This window comes from Mytilus galloprovincialis, chromosome 8 (assembly GCF_965363235.1).
Source record: "Mytilus galloprovincialis chromosome 8, xbMytGall1.hap1.1, whole genome shotgun sequence".
Classification (NCBI taxonomy): Eukaryota; Metazoa; Mollusca; class Bivalvia; order Mytilida; family Mytilidae; genus Mytilus; species Mytilus galloprovincialis.
The window spans coordinates 48,358,560-48,376,781 of record NC_134845.1 but is presented as its reverse complement, the minus strand read 5'-3'; the positions used below and the strand labels follow the sequence as shown (position 1 = coordinate 48,376,781).

The window sequence follows — 18,222 nt, the reverse complement described above, 5'->3', positions numbered from 1 at the left end:
TCAAGGAAGGAATGCTTTTTTCCAGAAATTTGCTATTCAGCTTATATTTCTTTCCAGGAATTCATGCCACCTCTCCTACCATCTCTTTTCCAGAAACAAAAGATTGTACAACACAACACAACTTTACCTTCAGGATTAGCTTGACTAGGTATAGCAGCAGCTTCTCCCATGGTACTGTCTTCAAATGTTGGCTGAGCTGGTTGTGGGGGTGGTGTCCGTACACATAGTTCACCAAGTATTGGTTTCTGGTATCTCTCTTGTCATGTGTGCTCTATGTGCTCTATTGTCTATGCCGATACTTTATTTCAATTCGCTGGCATATAAACATTAGATACAAAACTACTACGGATTGTTCATTTATCCACATGTGCAGTGAAAAGTACATCACACGTCACATACACTTTAATTAACCGGTTTCTGTGACCAGTGAAGCGTTTTATTAGTATTTTTATATTTGTATACTGTCACCGACATTTAAATATAACGATAATCAGTTTCATTGCTTTTACAACCAAATAGAATTAAATTTACATGCATCTTAAAATTAACCCCGTAAGAACATGAACATTCACAATTAGCTTTACTATTTAAATACTATTTTGATCATACCAAAATACGTTATACATGATAAGCAGAATTTATTTTTTGGTTCTCCAACATTCAAAAAAAATTCACTTGTGTGCACAAATAATGTAACTTTTTATTTTGCAAGGAACTCCGGACTTCCGTAATACCCAAACATTTGTGAAGCGAGTTCTTTAGTAAATAAGGAACTTGACACAAAGTTAAAAAAAAAAAAGTGATCTGATCTACACCAGAGTCATGAAAACAAACATATCCTCTAGTGAAAAAAGAAATCATGCACCGCCCGTCCAGACCCTCAAAAATATTTTTTCACATTTGATTTGATTTGCATCTTATAGTACAAATAGGTAAGTGTCGGCCATTCCTTTCCAAAATGGCACACAGTGATGCATGGAAAACCTGTTTAAAACCAAGAAAGGAGTTGGAAGAGGTTTGTAATGATAGTTTTATTCAAACTTTGTTCAAAAATATAATGAAAATGATAGGTCACTGTGCATTTTCTCAAGCTATAGTTTGTGACAAAATGACACATTTTGTATTGATTTTACAGGGGAAAACATCATTATGTGATTAGAAGCTAAACTAAATGATAAAATAAAATACGCGAAGATAGCTTTTAGAAAATGCTATAAGAAAAGATAGGTTCATCATACCTTTTTTTCTGGTAAATTTTTAAAAAAAATAGCAAAAAATGGATTTTACAGGGAAAAACATCATTATGCGATTAGAAGTTAAACTAAATGATAGAATTGTAAAATAAAATACGCGAAGATAGCTTTTAGAAAATGCTATAAGAAAAGATAGGGTCACCATGCCTTTTTTCTGATAATTTTTTTAAAAATAGCAAAAAATGGATTTTACAGGGAAAAACATCATTATACGATTAGAAGTTAAACTAAATGATAGAATTGTAAAATAAAATACGCGAAGATGGCTTTTAGAAAATGCTTTAAGAAAAGATGAGGTCACCATGCCTTTTTTCTGGTAAAATGTTTTAAAAATAGCAAAATTTCATGTAGATTCCTTCAGAAAATGCACTGTTTCAGAGTACTGCAGAAAATGCAGCTATTGACACAATATATCTTTGTAACTTGTGTCAAGAGATTTAAGGGTCACATGAAATTTAAAATGACTATATATGTTAAGGACTATGAAGTGTTGCGTAGATTTACCTAAATTTTGTTTATAACAATATTGAAATCAAAAAAGAAAGTTGGTGCATTGGAGAGAGTATCTAAATTCATCAAGATTTTAGAGATATTTTGTTTTTGTTTTGATACAATTGATTAACTCAGTTTGCACAACACTTTCCCTGCGGAAATATCATAGAGTCAAATTAAACTGCTGTGTCACAGGCATATTTTCTTTGGGACAGGACATGTAATTCTTATTCCTGCCACTCTTTCTCAAAATCTCACACAATTGTTTTTGCATTTTTTGTACAGATGAACATAAATATACTAGAATTATCTTGTTTTTGCTATTTTCTAACAATTCCACGTTTTACATAAAGCTTCCCAACCAAAGAGGTCACTGAAATATTATGAATTAAAAATGCTCTAGCTACGAGATAGGTATACACGATGATTACCATTCATTTTAACCTATAATATGAAATTAAAATGACCAAGAAAAATTCAAATGCTTGAGTTCGCTATCTTTTTTTTTATTAAATGTTTATATTGGCTTAATGACCGTCGGCAGTCTTTTGAGATTAACTCGATAGTTAATTAGATTGTGTCTAAACCAAAATACACAGGAAACGATAATACATAGTATCGAGCACATGCCTTGTACATATTGTTTAGAAATGTATGCGGTAAATTGGAGACGCTTACACAGCTACTTTTGCATAGGTACTATTTCTGTAACGAAAATGTGAAGTACTGGAAATCTACTTTACATATTCAGTACTATTTTATAATGTGATATAATTATGATGTTCCAACATGGAATACTGTGATCATTGTTGGATTATTTTGTACCAATACTTTAAGTACAAATCAAGTACATAAATATTACAATAATTCTAAAGTAAAGAAATAGTACTAAATATTAAAAGTAAATTTCCAATACTACAGATTTTAAGTACAGAAATAGTACCTACTAGTATGCAGAAGTAGCTGTGTATGTTATAACAAGCATTGCCACACGTATTTAATTTCAAAACAAATGACAGATACTAATGTTAAATGCCATCTAATATTACCTTATAATAAATTCATTGCTTTTCAGGTTCTTGACAGAGTCAACAAATCGATTGAAATAAAAGACGCGCACATTGAATTGTCAACTGTAGCACGTGCAAACGAGTTAGTCGGATTTCTTGGAGAACATTTTTTCCCTAACGAAACGTTATCTAAATCTATTGGTCTAGAACTTGATGAGGATTTGAGGAATTACCTTTTAGAATTTCTGAATGATAATCTATCAGTTATCGTGGTTCATAACCGAACAAATGAAATCATAGCATCGGTTGGACTTGCCTTAGAATATGATGGAATGCCAGAAGTAAAACTAGGAAACAAGAAATATGCTCTGATAATGGAATATATGAGGAATAGACAGGATGTCATGGACGTATATAAACGTTTTAAATGTAACAAATGTGTAAACATTGCTTTCCTCTGTACTCATATACAGCATAGAGGAAAAGGATTAGCAACTACTGTATTTAAGGCGGCTCTAGATTTCGCTAAAGAATTGGGATCAACGCCTGTTTATATTCACGGAGAAGGGTCTGCACATGCATCTCAGAAAATATTTGAGAATTTAGAGTTTGAAATAATTCACAGGTTTAAAAACGAAGAGTATGAAGTTAGTGGAGAAGTTCTTTTCAAGAATACCGGAGACGTTAAGGATCTCATATGCTATGTTAAAGAAATGCATTAATAGCAAAACATATATATTAAATATTCTCATTTTAAATGGCAAAATGAATTAATTAACAGAAATATATTCAATCATATAATTCTAATATACATGTATATGTCGTGTACAAGTTGCAATTTTGTACAGGTTATAACATGTACAAAAATATTGTACATGTTATAACTTGTATAATGTAAAAATACAAGTTATAACATGTACAAAAGTACCTCATACATGTTATAGCCTGTACAAAATATTGCTTAAAAATGGTTTTAACTTGTACAAAATTTAAGATAAATCTTAATGAAGTAAAATATACTTTTTAATTCACCAATGCATAAAGAACAACAATAAATAGGCCAGAACGTGTCTTTTTCTGCAGAGGACAATCATCACAAAGTTTCAGAAATATATATTTCATGACTTATGTTGGCAAAATTAGTTTTCATGTAATTGTATGTTTTATATAGTCCATCATGGCTTAAATAAGTGTTACACTATTTACTAAAAGCTTGCATTTCCTCAATGACAATTACATTAGATACTAGAAACTAAATTCTTCCAAAAATTTAAAGAACGAAGCCTAATAATTTTGGGTAATACTCCTCCCTCTCGTTTTATAGACTAAAACAATCACACCTTCCTATATCTAACTAAAGACTAAAACAATGTCTATATGCTTACTCTGTAAAAGCAAGAGAGAGCTGAAATAGTTTTCATTGGACCACGCTTCATTATCAATATCTTTAGATGTACTCTTCAACATTTTTTGCCTTCAGCATGACTTATGTAAATTTATAACTCAATTTTTTTTATAAACTATAAGATCATTGCATGAGGCGAATGTCATTTTGATGTTTAAAATATACATCCTCTACTTTGAAAGCATGTATTTGTGACCTTTGGATGTTGTCTGCTCCATGGGCTGGTTGTTGTCTTTTAGACGCATACCCCATTTCCATTCCCAATTTTATTTGTAGAAACATCAGTCCTGGCTATCCTCTTATGTCTTTTAGTGTCAACTAGAATAAAATTATTTTACTTTTGCCTTCAAAGTGGACACTCACAATTATAATTCATCAAATAAAGATATGTCCAAAGATAGTCATAAGAGGATCATAAGACATGTCCTAAGATATATCTTATGACAAGCCTTAGGAATGCTTCATAATACCGACCCCTGGACATTAACTGTATCAAAAAAGGACAAAACACACTAACATGAAGGAATAAAAAAAAAGTTATGAAAATATTATAGAGGTCAATAACATCTGTTGCGATAATAGAAACATATCCCTATTTTCCGATTTTGTACAAGTTAAAACCATTTTTAAGCAATATTTTGTACAGGTTATAACATGTACGAGGTACTTTTGTACATGTTATAACTTGTATTTTTGCATTATACAAGTTATAACATGTACAATATTTTTGTACATGTTATAACGTGTACAAAATCGCAACTTGTACACGACATATATATATATATGTAGGACTCTAAAAGTGCGATGGGAACGCTAAAGTACGATGGTCACGCTAAAGTGCGATGGTCTACGCTAAAGTACGATGCCTACACACGCTAAAGTATAGACGTAATAAACGTACTATGGATTATGACGTGAACTGTCTTTTATACAAACAAAAAATTAACATGCATGCCGAAAGATAAATGTAGAATATTTGATTAACAACTTTAAAGCAAATGTCCATGACTTACTCAATTTTGTCCTGCAGTCAACCATCTTACTATACAGATACAAAAGTATACGCATATTAAATATCCTTTATCCTGTTTCTATTTGAAGCTAACGGATACATTGAAATCATTGTTTATGTTGCAGTTTACTTTGCCGTCCCAGTTCAAATATTGATTTTAATGAAAAGTAAAGTCGGTAAAATAAAGGTACGTCATGTTTACATGCGTAAATCATAAATTGTCTGCTAAAAAATTAGAACGAATTTTGTATTTGTAATTTTCAATGACGACGTTGAGGGGAGATGTTCACATTAGTGATAGACTGTGTGAATGGCAAGCTACACCAATTATCCAAATATGTGATACCGGCCTGAATTAAAAAAAAATACATATACAGGATATATAGATGTTTGTCACACCTAAATTACCATTTTAGCAATTATTACGTGGTCGTTCTTCTTTATTTAAAACAACGATCACTTAAGACTACCGGTAATTATAACGCCTATCAAATATGTCATAAAACCTTGTACTAGCTTTCGCAAGAAGATTATTTTTTAAATCCGTGTTCTTTAATACTTTTAGCCCTTTAAACCTTACCCTTTTAGTCCATCGCACTTTTGCGTGATAAACCATCGTACTTTAGCGAACAAACAGCCATCGCACTTTAGCATGATACACCATCGTACTTTAGCATAGACCATCGCACTTTAGCGTGACCATCGCACTTTAGAGTACCATCGCACTTTAGAGTCCTACATATATACCGATTATTATTAAGATTCTTTTCAGATAAAACACTTAATGTTTGACACCAATGTTGGTTTTTTTTGCCATAAGCACCCACGTCACACATGAATATCATATTTTTTATTTGCTCCCAAAAGATTCAAGTACATAATCATGATTAATTTGATGTGTATCGTTTGGCTGATAGCTTTTAAAGGACCGAAGCAGATCTGCCCATGATGGTCCTATTGATTCATCTATAACAGGAGACGCTCATCGCATCGTCTCTTGTCTCTTCTTGGTGGGTTTTCGAGATTGTAACCACAGTTAACTACTGTCTCATTTATTCATCAAAATAAATACAAATCACGAGGCAGTAAAATTGAAGATATTCATATCTTTGCATCACAATCGATCAAGGCCTTGTGCGACGACACCCATTCTCTAGCATGGATTTTTTTTATGTGGAGGTGTAAATTCTCATTCTTTCAGAATGGGGACACATTACATATATTGCCTCATGTTAGAAAAGTGCAACACTCTCTGCACGTGAACAACTCTTTGTTTGTTCTGCAGGTGGAATTTCCTGTTCCTATCCAAAATATCTTGATTTCAAAATCAGTCGAAATTCCTGTCTCTTATCAAGGTTAACTTACCCCAGGAGTAGATTACCTTAGCCGTATTTGGCACAACTTTTTGGAATTTTGGATCCTCAATGCTCTTCAACTTTGTATCGATTAGGCTTTTTAACTATTTTGATCTGAGCGTCACTGATGAGTCTAATGTAGACGAAACGCGCGTCAGGCGTATAAAATTATTATCCTGGTACTTTTGATAACTATTAACTAACTGCAGATATAACCAATATAAATTACATCCAAATTATTCTCGTTTTGAAAATGCATGAAATATTTTCTACTGAAAGCAAACAAACAGCAACCAGTTAATGAAAAACAAAGTTCCATTTCTTTGCTTCATGTTTCAATTCACTTATTTCAATCTGGATTTTCTAAAACTTCGTTTGCAAATTTTGTTCTATTGAGATAAAAAGAGATAATAAATTTACTTTCTGAAAAACAGAATGAGTACCAACATGTACCTATAAACGTAGTTTCACCAAACAGAACACTCATATGACATAAAACTTTCCAAGCTTGTTTTGAAGAATAAATTAATTCTACCGAACCATCAGTTATTTTCTTTGGAATTTTTGTCCGATGATATGCATCTCAACGATATCATTATTCTACAAATTGCCTGAAACTGAACAGGCAATGTGCTGAACTTTGTTAAAAGTTTCAGTCATTTCACAAAATGACTAATATTTTTAGCAATTTTTTATATTGCCTTTCAAGGTTAAGCTTTTTATAAATTGCATGAAAATTCAGTTATTTTACAAAATGCCTAAATTTAGAAAAATACTTAAACATATATATACTCTAGATAACTTTAATTCTTACATGTAAACTGTACATTTCTGAATGTTTCAGAAATATATTTGCTAATATAAATGGATAACTGAATGCTTTTTTCTTCAGTCAATAATCGAATTGACTTAGCTGAAATGCGTAAAATTTTGATTGAAAAGTGAAAGGTAGACCAACTTTTATATGATGTCAATATAAATTTAAATGTTCTGAGATATATATATATATATATTTTGCAGTGACTGTCAGATCGGTTTCTTTTCACAAATATTCAAGTATCGATCATCTTGGTCCAAACCTTTGATAAGATAAAATGTCTTTAAAAACTGTTGACTGTTCCAATAGTTGAACAAGTTTTACATACCGTTTGGACAAAAGTTCACTTATTTTTTTGGTGGTTTATGTTGCTCAAGATTGACTGTTCTGTCTGTTTTTGTGGGCTTTTGTCATTTGTCTTTTAGTTATTAAGAGGTTTGTGAAGTGATACTTTATATAGTCTCTTTCTTATCTACTTATTTTTTTGTTAACATTTACATATAGGTCTATTGGCCTGGGTGTAATTTAATTGAAATATTTCAATATTGTACATATTTTGTTATTCACAATGTCACTTTAGTAAACATATTTGTATTGTACATTGTATTTGTACATGTTGTGAATTAGTTATAGTTTCAGTTTAGTATTTTATACTCTTTTATTTGCTTAACGTTTTACCGCCATTTTACGTAACAATAGGCCCGCAACGTCGTCACTTGACGACGTCTCTTTGTATATCTTAGACTCTAGTAAAGCATACGAAACATTGAAGACGCTTTTGTGTTTACTCGCCTTTATTATTGATACGTCCAAAACATTGGTGCCGTGACAAAAACAGAAGAATACGAATTTAAAAGATGAGTACCGCGAAGATGAAGACCAGACGAGCTGGACATCGGGGAGTTCTTACAAAGTTACTGAAGAAAGTGGAACCGAGTTCCGAGGAACTTTTGCAGGAATTTGACGTTAGTGAACTTTCAACCATTCGAGGACTTATTGTGAAGAAGCAGGAAACGATCGATCAACTGAACGAGAAGATTGTGGAGGAACTATCGGAAGAGGAAGTGAGCGAAGAAATAGAGGAAGCCGACAGATACACATATGACATAGAAATGAGTGTAACTAAACTTTCAAAAATCATTAAGGAATCGGAAATCACAGTCAAACAGTCAAGTAAGTCATTGCTAAACCCAAATGCACACGAGTTTATTAATTACACAAATCATCAAGAAAGTCAGCCACAACCCAGTTTCATGCACGCAAATACATCAGCGTCCGTTTTTTCAAACTCCAGCATGTACCACAAACTTCCCAAATTAAATTTACCAACGTTCGGTGGGAATATGTTAGAATGGCAACCCTTTTGGGATTCGTTTAGTGCTGCCGTACACGATAACCTGTCTTTAAACGATGTACAGAAATTTAATTACTTGAAATCTCAACTGTTCGGAGAAGCCACCCAATGCATAGCAGGTCTACAAATAACTAACACAAATTACGGACAAGCATTACATGTACTGAAACAAAGATTCGGTCAACCACATAAGATAGTACAGACATACATGCAGAGTTTAATCAGCCTTCCTAGTCCAACGTCAAATATTACACATTTGAAAAAATTCTACGACAGTATGGAAAACTACATCCGTGGCCTTGAAAGTATAGGGGAGTCTCACGAGTCGTTCGGAAGCCTTTTAGTGCCCATAATATTAAATAAATTACCTGGGAATATACGAGAAAACATGGTACGTGCCCACGGAGGCGACCACTGGAACTTGCCGTCGTTACGGCAAGCTATTCAACATGAGATAACGATTAAGGAAGCGGGTCAGTCGGTAAACGGTGATGATATAGAACCAAATTACACACCCACATCAGCATTCTTTACGGGTACAAATCGCAACTTCGTAAATCAGAAAGGGAAAAGAGACATAACCAAGAAGCCGTGCATCTTTTGTCAAGGAGTTCACGCCCCATTAGCTTGTAAAACTGTTACGGAAATTGAAGCTCGAAAAACTTTCAAAAATCATTAAGGAATCGGAAATCACAGTCAAACAGTCAAGTAAGTCATTGCTAAACCCAAATGCACACGAGTTTATTAATTACACAAATCATCAAGAAAGTCAGCCACAACCCAGTTTCATGCACGCAAATACATCAGCGTCCGTTTTTTCAAACTCCAGCATGTACCACAAACTTCCCAAATTAAATTTACCAACGTTCGGTGGGAATATGTTAGAATGGCAACCCTTTTGGGATTCGTTTAGTGCTGCCGTACACGATAACCTGTCTTTAAACGATGTACAGAAATTTAATTACTTGAAATCTCAACTGTTCGGAGAAGCCACCCAATGCATAGCAGGTCTACAAATAACTAACACAAATTACGGACAAGCATTACATGTACTGAAACAAAGATTCGGTCAACCACATAAGATAGTACAGACATACATGCAGAGTTTAATCAGCCTTCCTAGTCCAACGTCAAATATTACACATTTGAAAAAATTCTACGACAGTATGGAAAACTACATCCGTGGCCTTGAAAGTATAGGGGAGTCTCACGAGTCGTTCGGAAGCCTTTTAGTGCCCATAATATTAAATAAATTACCTGGGAATATACGAGAAAACATGGTACGTGCCCACGGAGGCGACCACTGGAACTTGCCGTCGTTACGGCAAGCTATTCAACATGAGATAACGATTAAGGAAGCGGGTCAGTCGGTAAACGGTGATGATATAGAACCAAATTACACACCCACATCAGCATTCTTTACGGGTACAAATCGCAACTTCGTAAATCAGAAAGGGAAAAGAGACATAACCAAGAAGCCGTGCATCTTTTGTCAAGGAGTTCACGCCCCATTAGCTTGTAAAACTGTTACGGAAATTGAAGCTCGAAAACGCATTGTCAAGGAGAAACAGGCATGTTTTAATTGCTTAGGAAATCACAGAGTTGCCGATTGCAAATCCGATAAAACGTGTAAAAACTGTAATAAACGACACCATACTAGCATTTGTTCAAAGAACGGAACACACTTGTATACCAAGTCTAAAGATAGCATTACATCAAAACCAGATACCGATGCCGAAGTCGCAAGCATGCATTCATCAACATCATCATTTAGATCGCAGGTATTGTTGAAAACCGCGATAGCGCCTATCACGTATGACAAGACACATTTTAACACCGCCAATATACTATTCGACGAAGGAGCCCAGCGAAGCTTTATCACTCAAGAGATGGCCGATTTATTGAACCTGAGACCACATAGGAAAGAAGCGATAACGATATCCGGTTTCGGTGAATCCAACAAGAAGGTTAGAAATTTACAAGTTGCTTCTATTTATATAAAAGGTCTAACGAATACGCTTATCCCTATTGAAGTTCTTATAGTACCACAGATTGCTTATCCAATACATACTTACGCAAGGAACCAGTCGAGCTTTCAGCATTTAAATGGATTGAAGTTAGCCCACCCAGCTTTACAGGACGAGGATTTTGAGATATCAGTCTTAGTTGGCGCCGATTATTATTGGGATATAGTTGGAGACAGAGTAATTAGAGGTTCCGGACCAACCGCTGTACAGTCCAAAGTTGGATACTTGCTATCAGGACCTATACAATTGAACACTAACAGTAATAATCAATCAACGTCATCGATTATGAACATTTTGATCCCACACAGACTAGAAGAATGTGAAATACATAAATTTTGGGAAATCGAATCCATAGGAACAGAAACAGACAGCGAAGTGAAAGCGAAAACGGACTTACAAGAAATGACCACTTACCAAGAGAATAACATTCATTTGAAAGACAATAGGTACATCGCCAAGTTTCCATGGAAACCAGAACATCCGGAGTTGCCTAGCAACGAGATGATCGCCAGAAAGAGAGCATACAACGTGATAAACCGACTTGCTAAAGAACCAGAGATGCTTAAGATATACGGTAACATTATCAACGACCAAGAAAATCGAGGTTTTATAGAGAAGGTTGAGACCCCGGATGAGACTACTAATCGAGTACACTATATTCCGCACCACCCAGTGAAAAAAGATTCATCGACTACACCGATACGTATAGTATATGATTGCAGTTGTCGTCAAGATTCAGAATCACCCAGCTTAAATGATTGCCTTTCTTCTACACCGCCGCAGCTTAATAAGCTAACAGATATACTTACAAGATTCCGCTACGGGAAATACGCCTTAACAACTGATATTGAGAAAGCATTCCTCCAGATTGGACTAGACGAAGAAGACCGCGATTCCACCCGATTTTTCTGGCTTAGAGACCCAAGCAACCCCAAGAGTGAACTTGAGACTTACAGATTCAAGGTAATTTTATTCGGAGCGACATGTTCGCCATTTATTCTAAACGCTACATTATTGAAACATTTGTCAACGGTTACAAGTGCTACAGCTGAGATACTCAAGCGAGATTTGTATGTAGACAACGTACTTACAAGTGTTAATACGGAAGAAGCCGCCTTAAATTTCTTTGAAGAATCTAGAGAACTCATGACAAATGCAGGATTTAATTTGAGAACATGGAAGTCAAATAGCAAGCAACTTAGCAACGAAGCTACAAAGGCAAACGTACTTGATATGGATAGCGAGACGAAAATTCTTGGGATGCGTTGGGATGCGAAGTCAGACATATTGACATTTGCGAAATTAAATGAAGATCGTATAGATATTGATAATTCACAAGCGACAAAGAGAGAAATATTGAGTAAATCATCGTTAATTTACGACCCACTCGGAATTCTTGGACCAGTGACCGTAAGAGCTAAGCTACTGGTACAAACATTATGGAAAGAAGGATACGATTGGGACCAGGTGTTGCCTGGCAACATAGTTAAATCATGGTATGAAATTTTAGATGACATCCGAGATGTAACAGTTAATACGAAAATCGCACGACATTATTTCAACGATCAAAATGAGAACGAAAGTAACGAGAAAATCACATTACATGTCTTTGTTGATGCCAGCCAACGCGCTTATGGAGCCAGTGCCTACTTGTGTAAAGGAAACACTTCTTCTCTCGTAATTGCAAAAAACCGGATCGCTCCGCTCGCCAAAATGACATTACCAAAGCTAGAATTGATGGCTGCAGTAATAGGAGCTCGAATGGCTAAAAACCTCACGAAAACCCTAAAACCACAACGCACAGTACTATGGAGTGACAGTCAGATCGTTCTGCACTGGATTTCGTCTTTTAAAATCATTTGGAAGATTTGTTCAGAATCGTGTGATAGAAATTAAAGAAACGACACAAAACTACGACTGGAAATACGTACCAACAGACTCAAATCCAGCCGACCTTCAAACTAGAGGAATATCATCAACGCAATTCAAAGAATCGACTTTGTGGATGCAAGGACCGTCGTGGATATCAGATGAGAACAGTTGGCCTACATGGACCCCACAAATTAAACAAGAGACTCTTTTGTTAACGACAACAGATGACAGCGAAAAGACAAAACCGTGTGCTTTAAATGGAATTTCGAAAATAATCGATCTATCAAGATTCTCGTTATTGAAGAAGTTACTACGAGTTACATGCTACGTGTTTAAATTCGTTAATATATGTAAAAGTAAGCGACCGTATAACTTGAGGAAATATGCTAGACACGGAAAAGATATTACGAAAGATGAAATTGACCGCGCAACTCGTACATGGATTACAGATATTCAAAATGAAAAATTCAGTAATGAAAAGCAGCAACTCGCAAACCCGTCACATGACAAGAATCTACCGTTAGTAAGACAACTGCGCTTGTTCATAGATACAGAAGGTGTCATTCGATGCGCCGGGCGCATACACAATTCACAGTTAGACGACTCCGCGAAGTTCCCAGTGTTACTACCGAAGAAAAATCAATTTACGGACTTAGTTATATTGAACGCGCACCTGCAGATGTTACATTCTGGTGCTGGACAGACAATTACGCAAATCCGCCAATCATATTGGATACCTTCCATTAGACAATGCGTTAACCACATCGTACAGAAATGTGTGAAGTGCCGAAAAGTGACCGGAAAAGCATTTCCACAGCAAATTTCGCCTCCGCTACCAAAGGATAGAGTCACCGATATGATTCCGTTTACGACAACTGGTGTTGATTTCGCTGGACCACTATTCGTTAAAGATAATGGACTTGTTGCAAAATCGTATATTTGCCTATTCACATGTGCTTGTATTCGTGCCGTACACCTAGAACTAGTTACTGATATGACAATCGAATCATTCAAATTAGCGTTTAGACGATTCGTTAGTAGGAGAGGAATTCCGAGTACTGTGTATTCCGATAATGCACCAACCTTTGTTTCCGCCTCACATGACATTCCGTGGTACGGTGGATGGTGGGAGAGACTTGTTGGAATTACGAAAACGACATTGAAAAAAGTGCTCGGGAAATCTCAAGTAAATTCTGACGTATTACGAACAACTTTGATAGAAATTGAACGTGTAATCAACGATCGTCCGATTACATATGTGTCGTCCGACATCCGAGATCCAGAGCCGCTAACGCCGTCACATCTACTGCAGGGAAGAAGATTATCACAAGAGAACAATTCTGATTCAGAGGACAATAATTTAAATTTAGATTTCACAGAAGCAAACAAACGTTTTAATCATAAAGTAACTTTGATTGAACACTTTGCAAAACGATGGAGAATGGAATACCTCACCGGATTAAGAGAATTTCATCGCGTCGCCGGAGACCAAAGCGCACATGTGAAAATCGGTTCCGTCGTACAAATCATGGACAATTCACCGAGAATGATGTGGAAACTAGCAGTAATAGAAGATTTGATCACCGGGAAAGATGGAGTAGTGAGAGCAGTCAAACTTCGTACATCAAATGGACTGATTACAACAAGACCAATTGTGAAACTGGTGCCATTGGAAATATGAACTTTAATTGTTAAAAGTGTTTTTTTCAATACCCTTTTTATGAACAATACATGAACAATAATTGCATTTTGCGGCCCCCAGAATGTTGTGAATAAGTTATAGTTTCAGTTTAGTATTTTATACTCTTTTATTTGCTTAACGTTTTACCGCCATTTTACGTAACAATAGGCCCGCAACGTCGTCACTTGACGACGTCTCTTTGTATATCTTAGACTCTAGTAAAGCATACGAAACATTGAAGACGCTTTTGTGTTTACTCGCCTTTATTATTGATACGTCCAAAACAGTACATACCATCTATATCTGCTTTTTTTTTATTTCCTTCTAGTACATATGTAACACTCCCAAACGTGTCCTTCCCCCCAAACGTGACCGATTCCCCCAAACGTGTCTTTTCTCCCCAAACGTGTCCATAATATTCAATATTCCCCAAACATGTCCGATTTCAGAACCCCCAAACGTGCCCGATACTATTGTTATTCGCCCAAACGTGTCCACTTTTAAACGCAAGAAGTCTCCCGTCTTTTAGCGCTAATACATGTCCTAAACGCGACATCAATAACGTTCACGGCAGTTCTATGATGGGGGACACAGTCGATGAAGTGGTAATTTATTAGCATTAACTTGTTCAATGCCGGTTGTTAATGATTATCATTACTGAAAATTTAATATGTAACACATGCATTAACTTTTGACTTAATTTGCTTATTGTCCAGTTGCAAGTATTTCGTGCTCATTTAAAGCAAACATACAAATAATTCTAATACAGTTGATTTAATCGTTTACCTAGTAAATTATTTTATACTAATAAACTCCGATGATGCCTTTTATATTAATCAGAATATTGCACGGTGAGCTTTCAGTCGAATTGACTTCCCATCTTCTTTTAACAGTTCTAATTTCTAATAAATTTTAGGTTACGAGCGTCACTAAAGACACAGAACAAGAGAAATAACGTCCAGTGCCAAATATTTCATTCGTTATTTGAACGATATCATATTAACGACATATACTGTAGATAGGTTATATTATCAAACCAGGAATTTAAAATTGGGCATTAATTTTTACGGTTATCTGGGATGACCACTAGTTTGGATTTTAATCTAAAGAAAAATAAATGCGAGTAAAGACCGATTTGTTTATGACTTTGAAGTAAGAAACTATACTTCAATGTCTGTTATGTAATATAGAGGCCGTTTCAAATAAAAGTTGCAGAAATTAACAAAAATATTGCCTTCCAAAATACAACGTATGGCACATTATATAGAGTGAAATGCTATAAACATTTTAATGCGCTTAGAAAAAGAATTTAAGAAATTTATTTTGATCTTTTAATGAAATAGTAAAAGATCATAAAATGAGTATACAATGATAATAATAAAAAAAACACACAAATAATCTACGTTTTTATAATATGAATACGAATGATAGTTCCAGTAAAATAAAAATAAGCTTGGTATGGACACGTTTGGGGGATTGGACACGATTGGGGGTTATTAAAAAATGGACATGTTTGAGCGTTTATACAAATGACACGCTTTGGCGCCCTTTGACAACTAGACATGTTTTTGTAGTTCAGTGACGTCGATGTGGACACGTTTGGGGGAATCGGACACGTTTGGGGGGAAGGACACATTTCTGAGTGTTACATATATAATATCAAAATTAGTATTTTCATAAAGAGTTTTTACTTTAATATGTCAAATGTGGATTTTTTAATGTCGTTATTAAAGATGTGCTTGTAGATAGTTCATAAATTATATATTTTTAAGGTAGTATGGGTGTCTTTCGTCATCTTGGATTGTATAAATCGGAGAACCTAAGGTCCAGATTTTCAATCAAGTTAAAAAAAAATGATGCAAGAATGCAGATAACTTATGTGAATTTTCATTTAAAAGAACAAACTTATAAGATTAAAACCTATGAATATTAATATTTTTACAAATTTATATTATTTTTAATGTTTTTAAATTGGCATTTTTAGGGGAGATAACTCTGAAATAGTGCATTTTCTGAAGGAATCTACATGAAATTTTGCTATTTTAAAAAAAAATTACCAGAAAAAAGGCATGTTGACCCCATCTTTTCTTAAAGCATTTTCTAAAAGCCATCTTCTCGTATTTTATTTTACAATTCTATCATTTAGTTTAACTTCTAATCGCATAATGATGTTTTTCCCTGTAAAATCCATTTTTTGCTATTTTTTAAAAAATTTACCAGAAAAAAGGCATGGTGACCCTATCTTTTCTTATAGCATTTTCTAAAAGCTATCTTCGCGTATTTTATTTTACCATTCTATCTTTTAGTTTAACTTCTAATCGCATAATGATGTTTTTCCCTGAAAAATCCATTTTTTGCTATTTTTTAAAAAATTTACCAGAAAAAAGGCATGGTGACCCTATCTTTTCTTATAGCATTTTCTAAAAGCTATCTTCGTGTATTTTATTTTACAATTCTATCATTTAGTTTAGCTTCTAATCGCATAATGATGTTTTTCCCTGTAAAATCCATACAAAATGTGTCATTTTGTCACAAACTATAGCTTGAGAAAATGCAGTGACCTATCATTTTCATTATATTTTTGAACATATATCAATAAATACTACGTTCTGTCAAAGAATAAACAAATTCTATCCTTTTTATTTTTAATGTGTTTTATTGTAAAATCAGTGTCCCTTAACCCTTTAACCCCCAATCCCGCCTGTAGGCGTGATGGCGACAACCATTCTTTGATGGCCCGTATGACCCTCCATACTTTTTTTGAACTGTCCCAGCTGAACTGTCATGATAGCAGGGACTTCAACCAAGCAGTTCATGGTCCATCAACTCTTCTCAGATGTCTGTTCATGAAAATATGGCACTTTGAAAGCCGTTTAAGAGTTCAAAATCGGAAAAACATGAAAAGTAGCCAAAATCAGGTGGGGGTGGGCATCTTTTGATGGCCACTACGTAACTGGAAGTGACTGTTGGTAAAAACTATTATCATATATGCATGCATAGGTGGTATAGGAACACAACGAGGTATAATATGGCCAATAGGAATCTAGTCTGTAAAATCTAGGTCACCGTTTTGTCAAAAATTCATAAAAACGGACATTTAGGCAGACCTGACTTGACAATAATAATTCCCAAGCAAGACACTGAAGTCCAATATACTCCCAGCTAGCATGAATGGACTACTGTAACTATAGGGTAATACTTGAATGACAAAAAAAACACAGTCGTGTCAGTGTTCACCTCTCAAGGTCGTTTTGAAATCGGAAAATAGACGGAAAATTACCATTTTTCACTGGGGGTGGGTTCAAAATGTCTTGGGGGCGAATGAGTTAAGTCTATATAGGCTAGATCTGCATTTTAACTGGGTTATAATAAATGTAATTAGTTTGTGTAATAAGCATGATAAGTGCAAATTTATCAATAAAGGGAGATAACTGAAAACAACATATAAAATTTTACCTTTTATTTTTCATGTAATGATGATAAAAATGTATAAATATGTACATAAAATGACCAATACATTAGACTATAAAACATATTATTTAAAATAAAATAACAAAAAAGTTGTCAATACTTTAAAACGTTTTTTGGCTTCAAACCAAGGTATAAAAGTAAATGAATATTTTTTTCCAACACCCATATTTGCAAGTGTATAAACAACCATGTCCATAAAAGAATTGAAATCCAAAATATAATTAAAAATAATGAATCAATCTTCCTGGGAAGAAGTTCACTGCAAAACAGTGCATGGTTAAGCAGCACAGAAAACTACATGAGAAAAATATTACTTTTTAAAATATCTACTATTGGTCCTCATTTAGTTAAAAAGGGGATATTATAGTAGTTTTACATTCCTCATACCACAAAAGTTTAAAATGAGTGTAATGACCTTAGACAACAGACAGCTGCATGTATGGTCAACTTAAACATGCTTAAAATTTTCAAAA

At 34.5% G+C, this 18,222-nt stretch overlaps 1 protein-coding gene across 1 annotated transcript; it reads left to right on the top strand.

The window, feature by feature from the left end:
• The first annotated feature begins 943 nt into the window (after positions 1 to 943).
• LOC143042094 (arylalkylamine N-acetyltransferase 1-like) lies at positions 944 to 3,569 on the top strand. The gene is made up of 2 exons (XM_076214340.1): positions 944 to 1,015; positions 2,821 to 3,569. Exons 1-2 carry the CDS (start codon positions 959 to 961, stop codon positions 3,475 to 3,477), a joined length of 714 nt encoding a protein of 237 aa, XP_076070455.1. The 5' UTR covers positions 944 to 958; the 3' UTR covers positions 3,478 to 3,569.
• Positions 3,570 to 18,222: the final 14,653 nt, after the last annotated feature.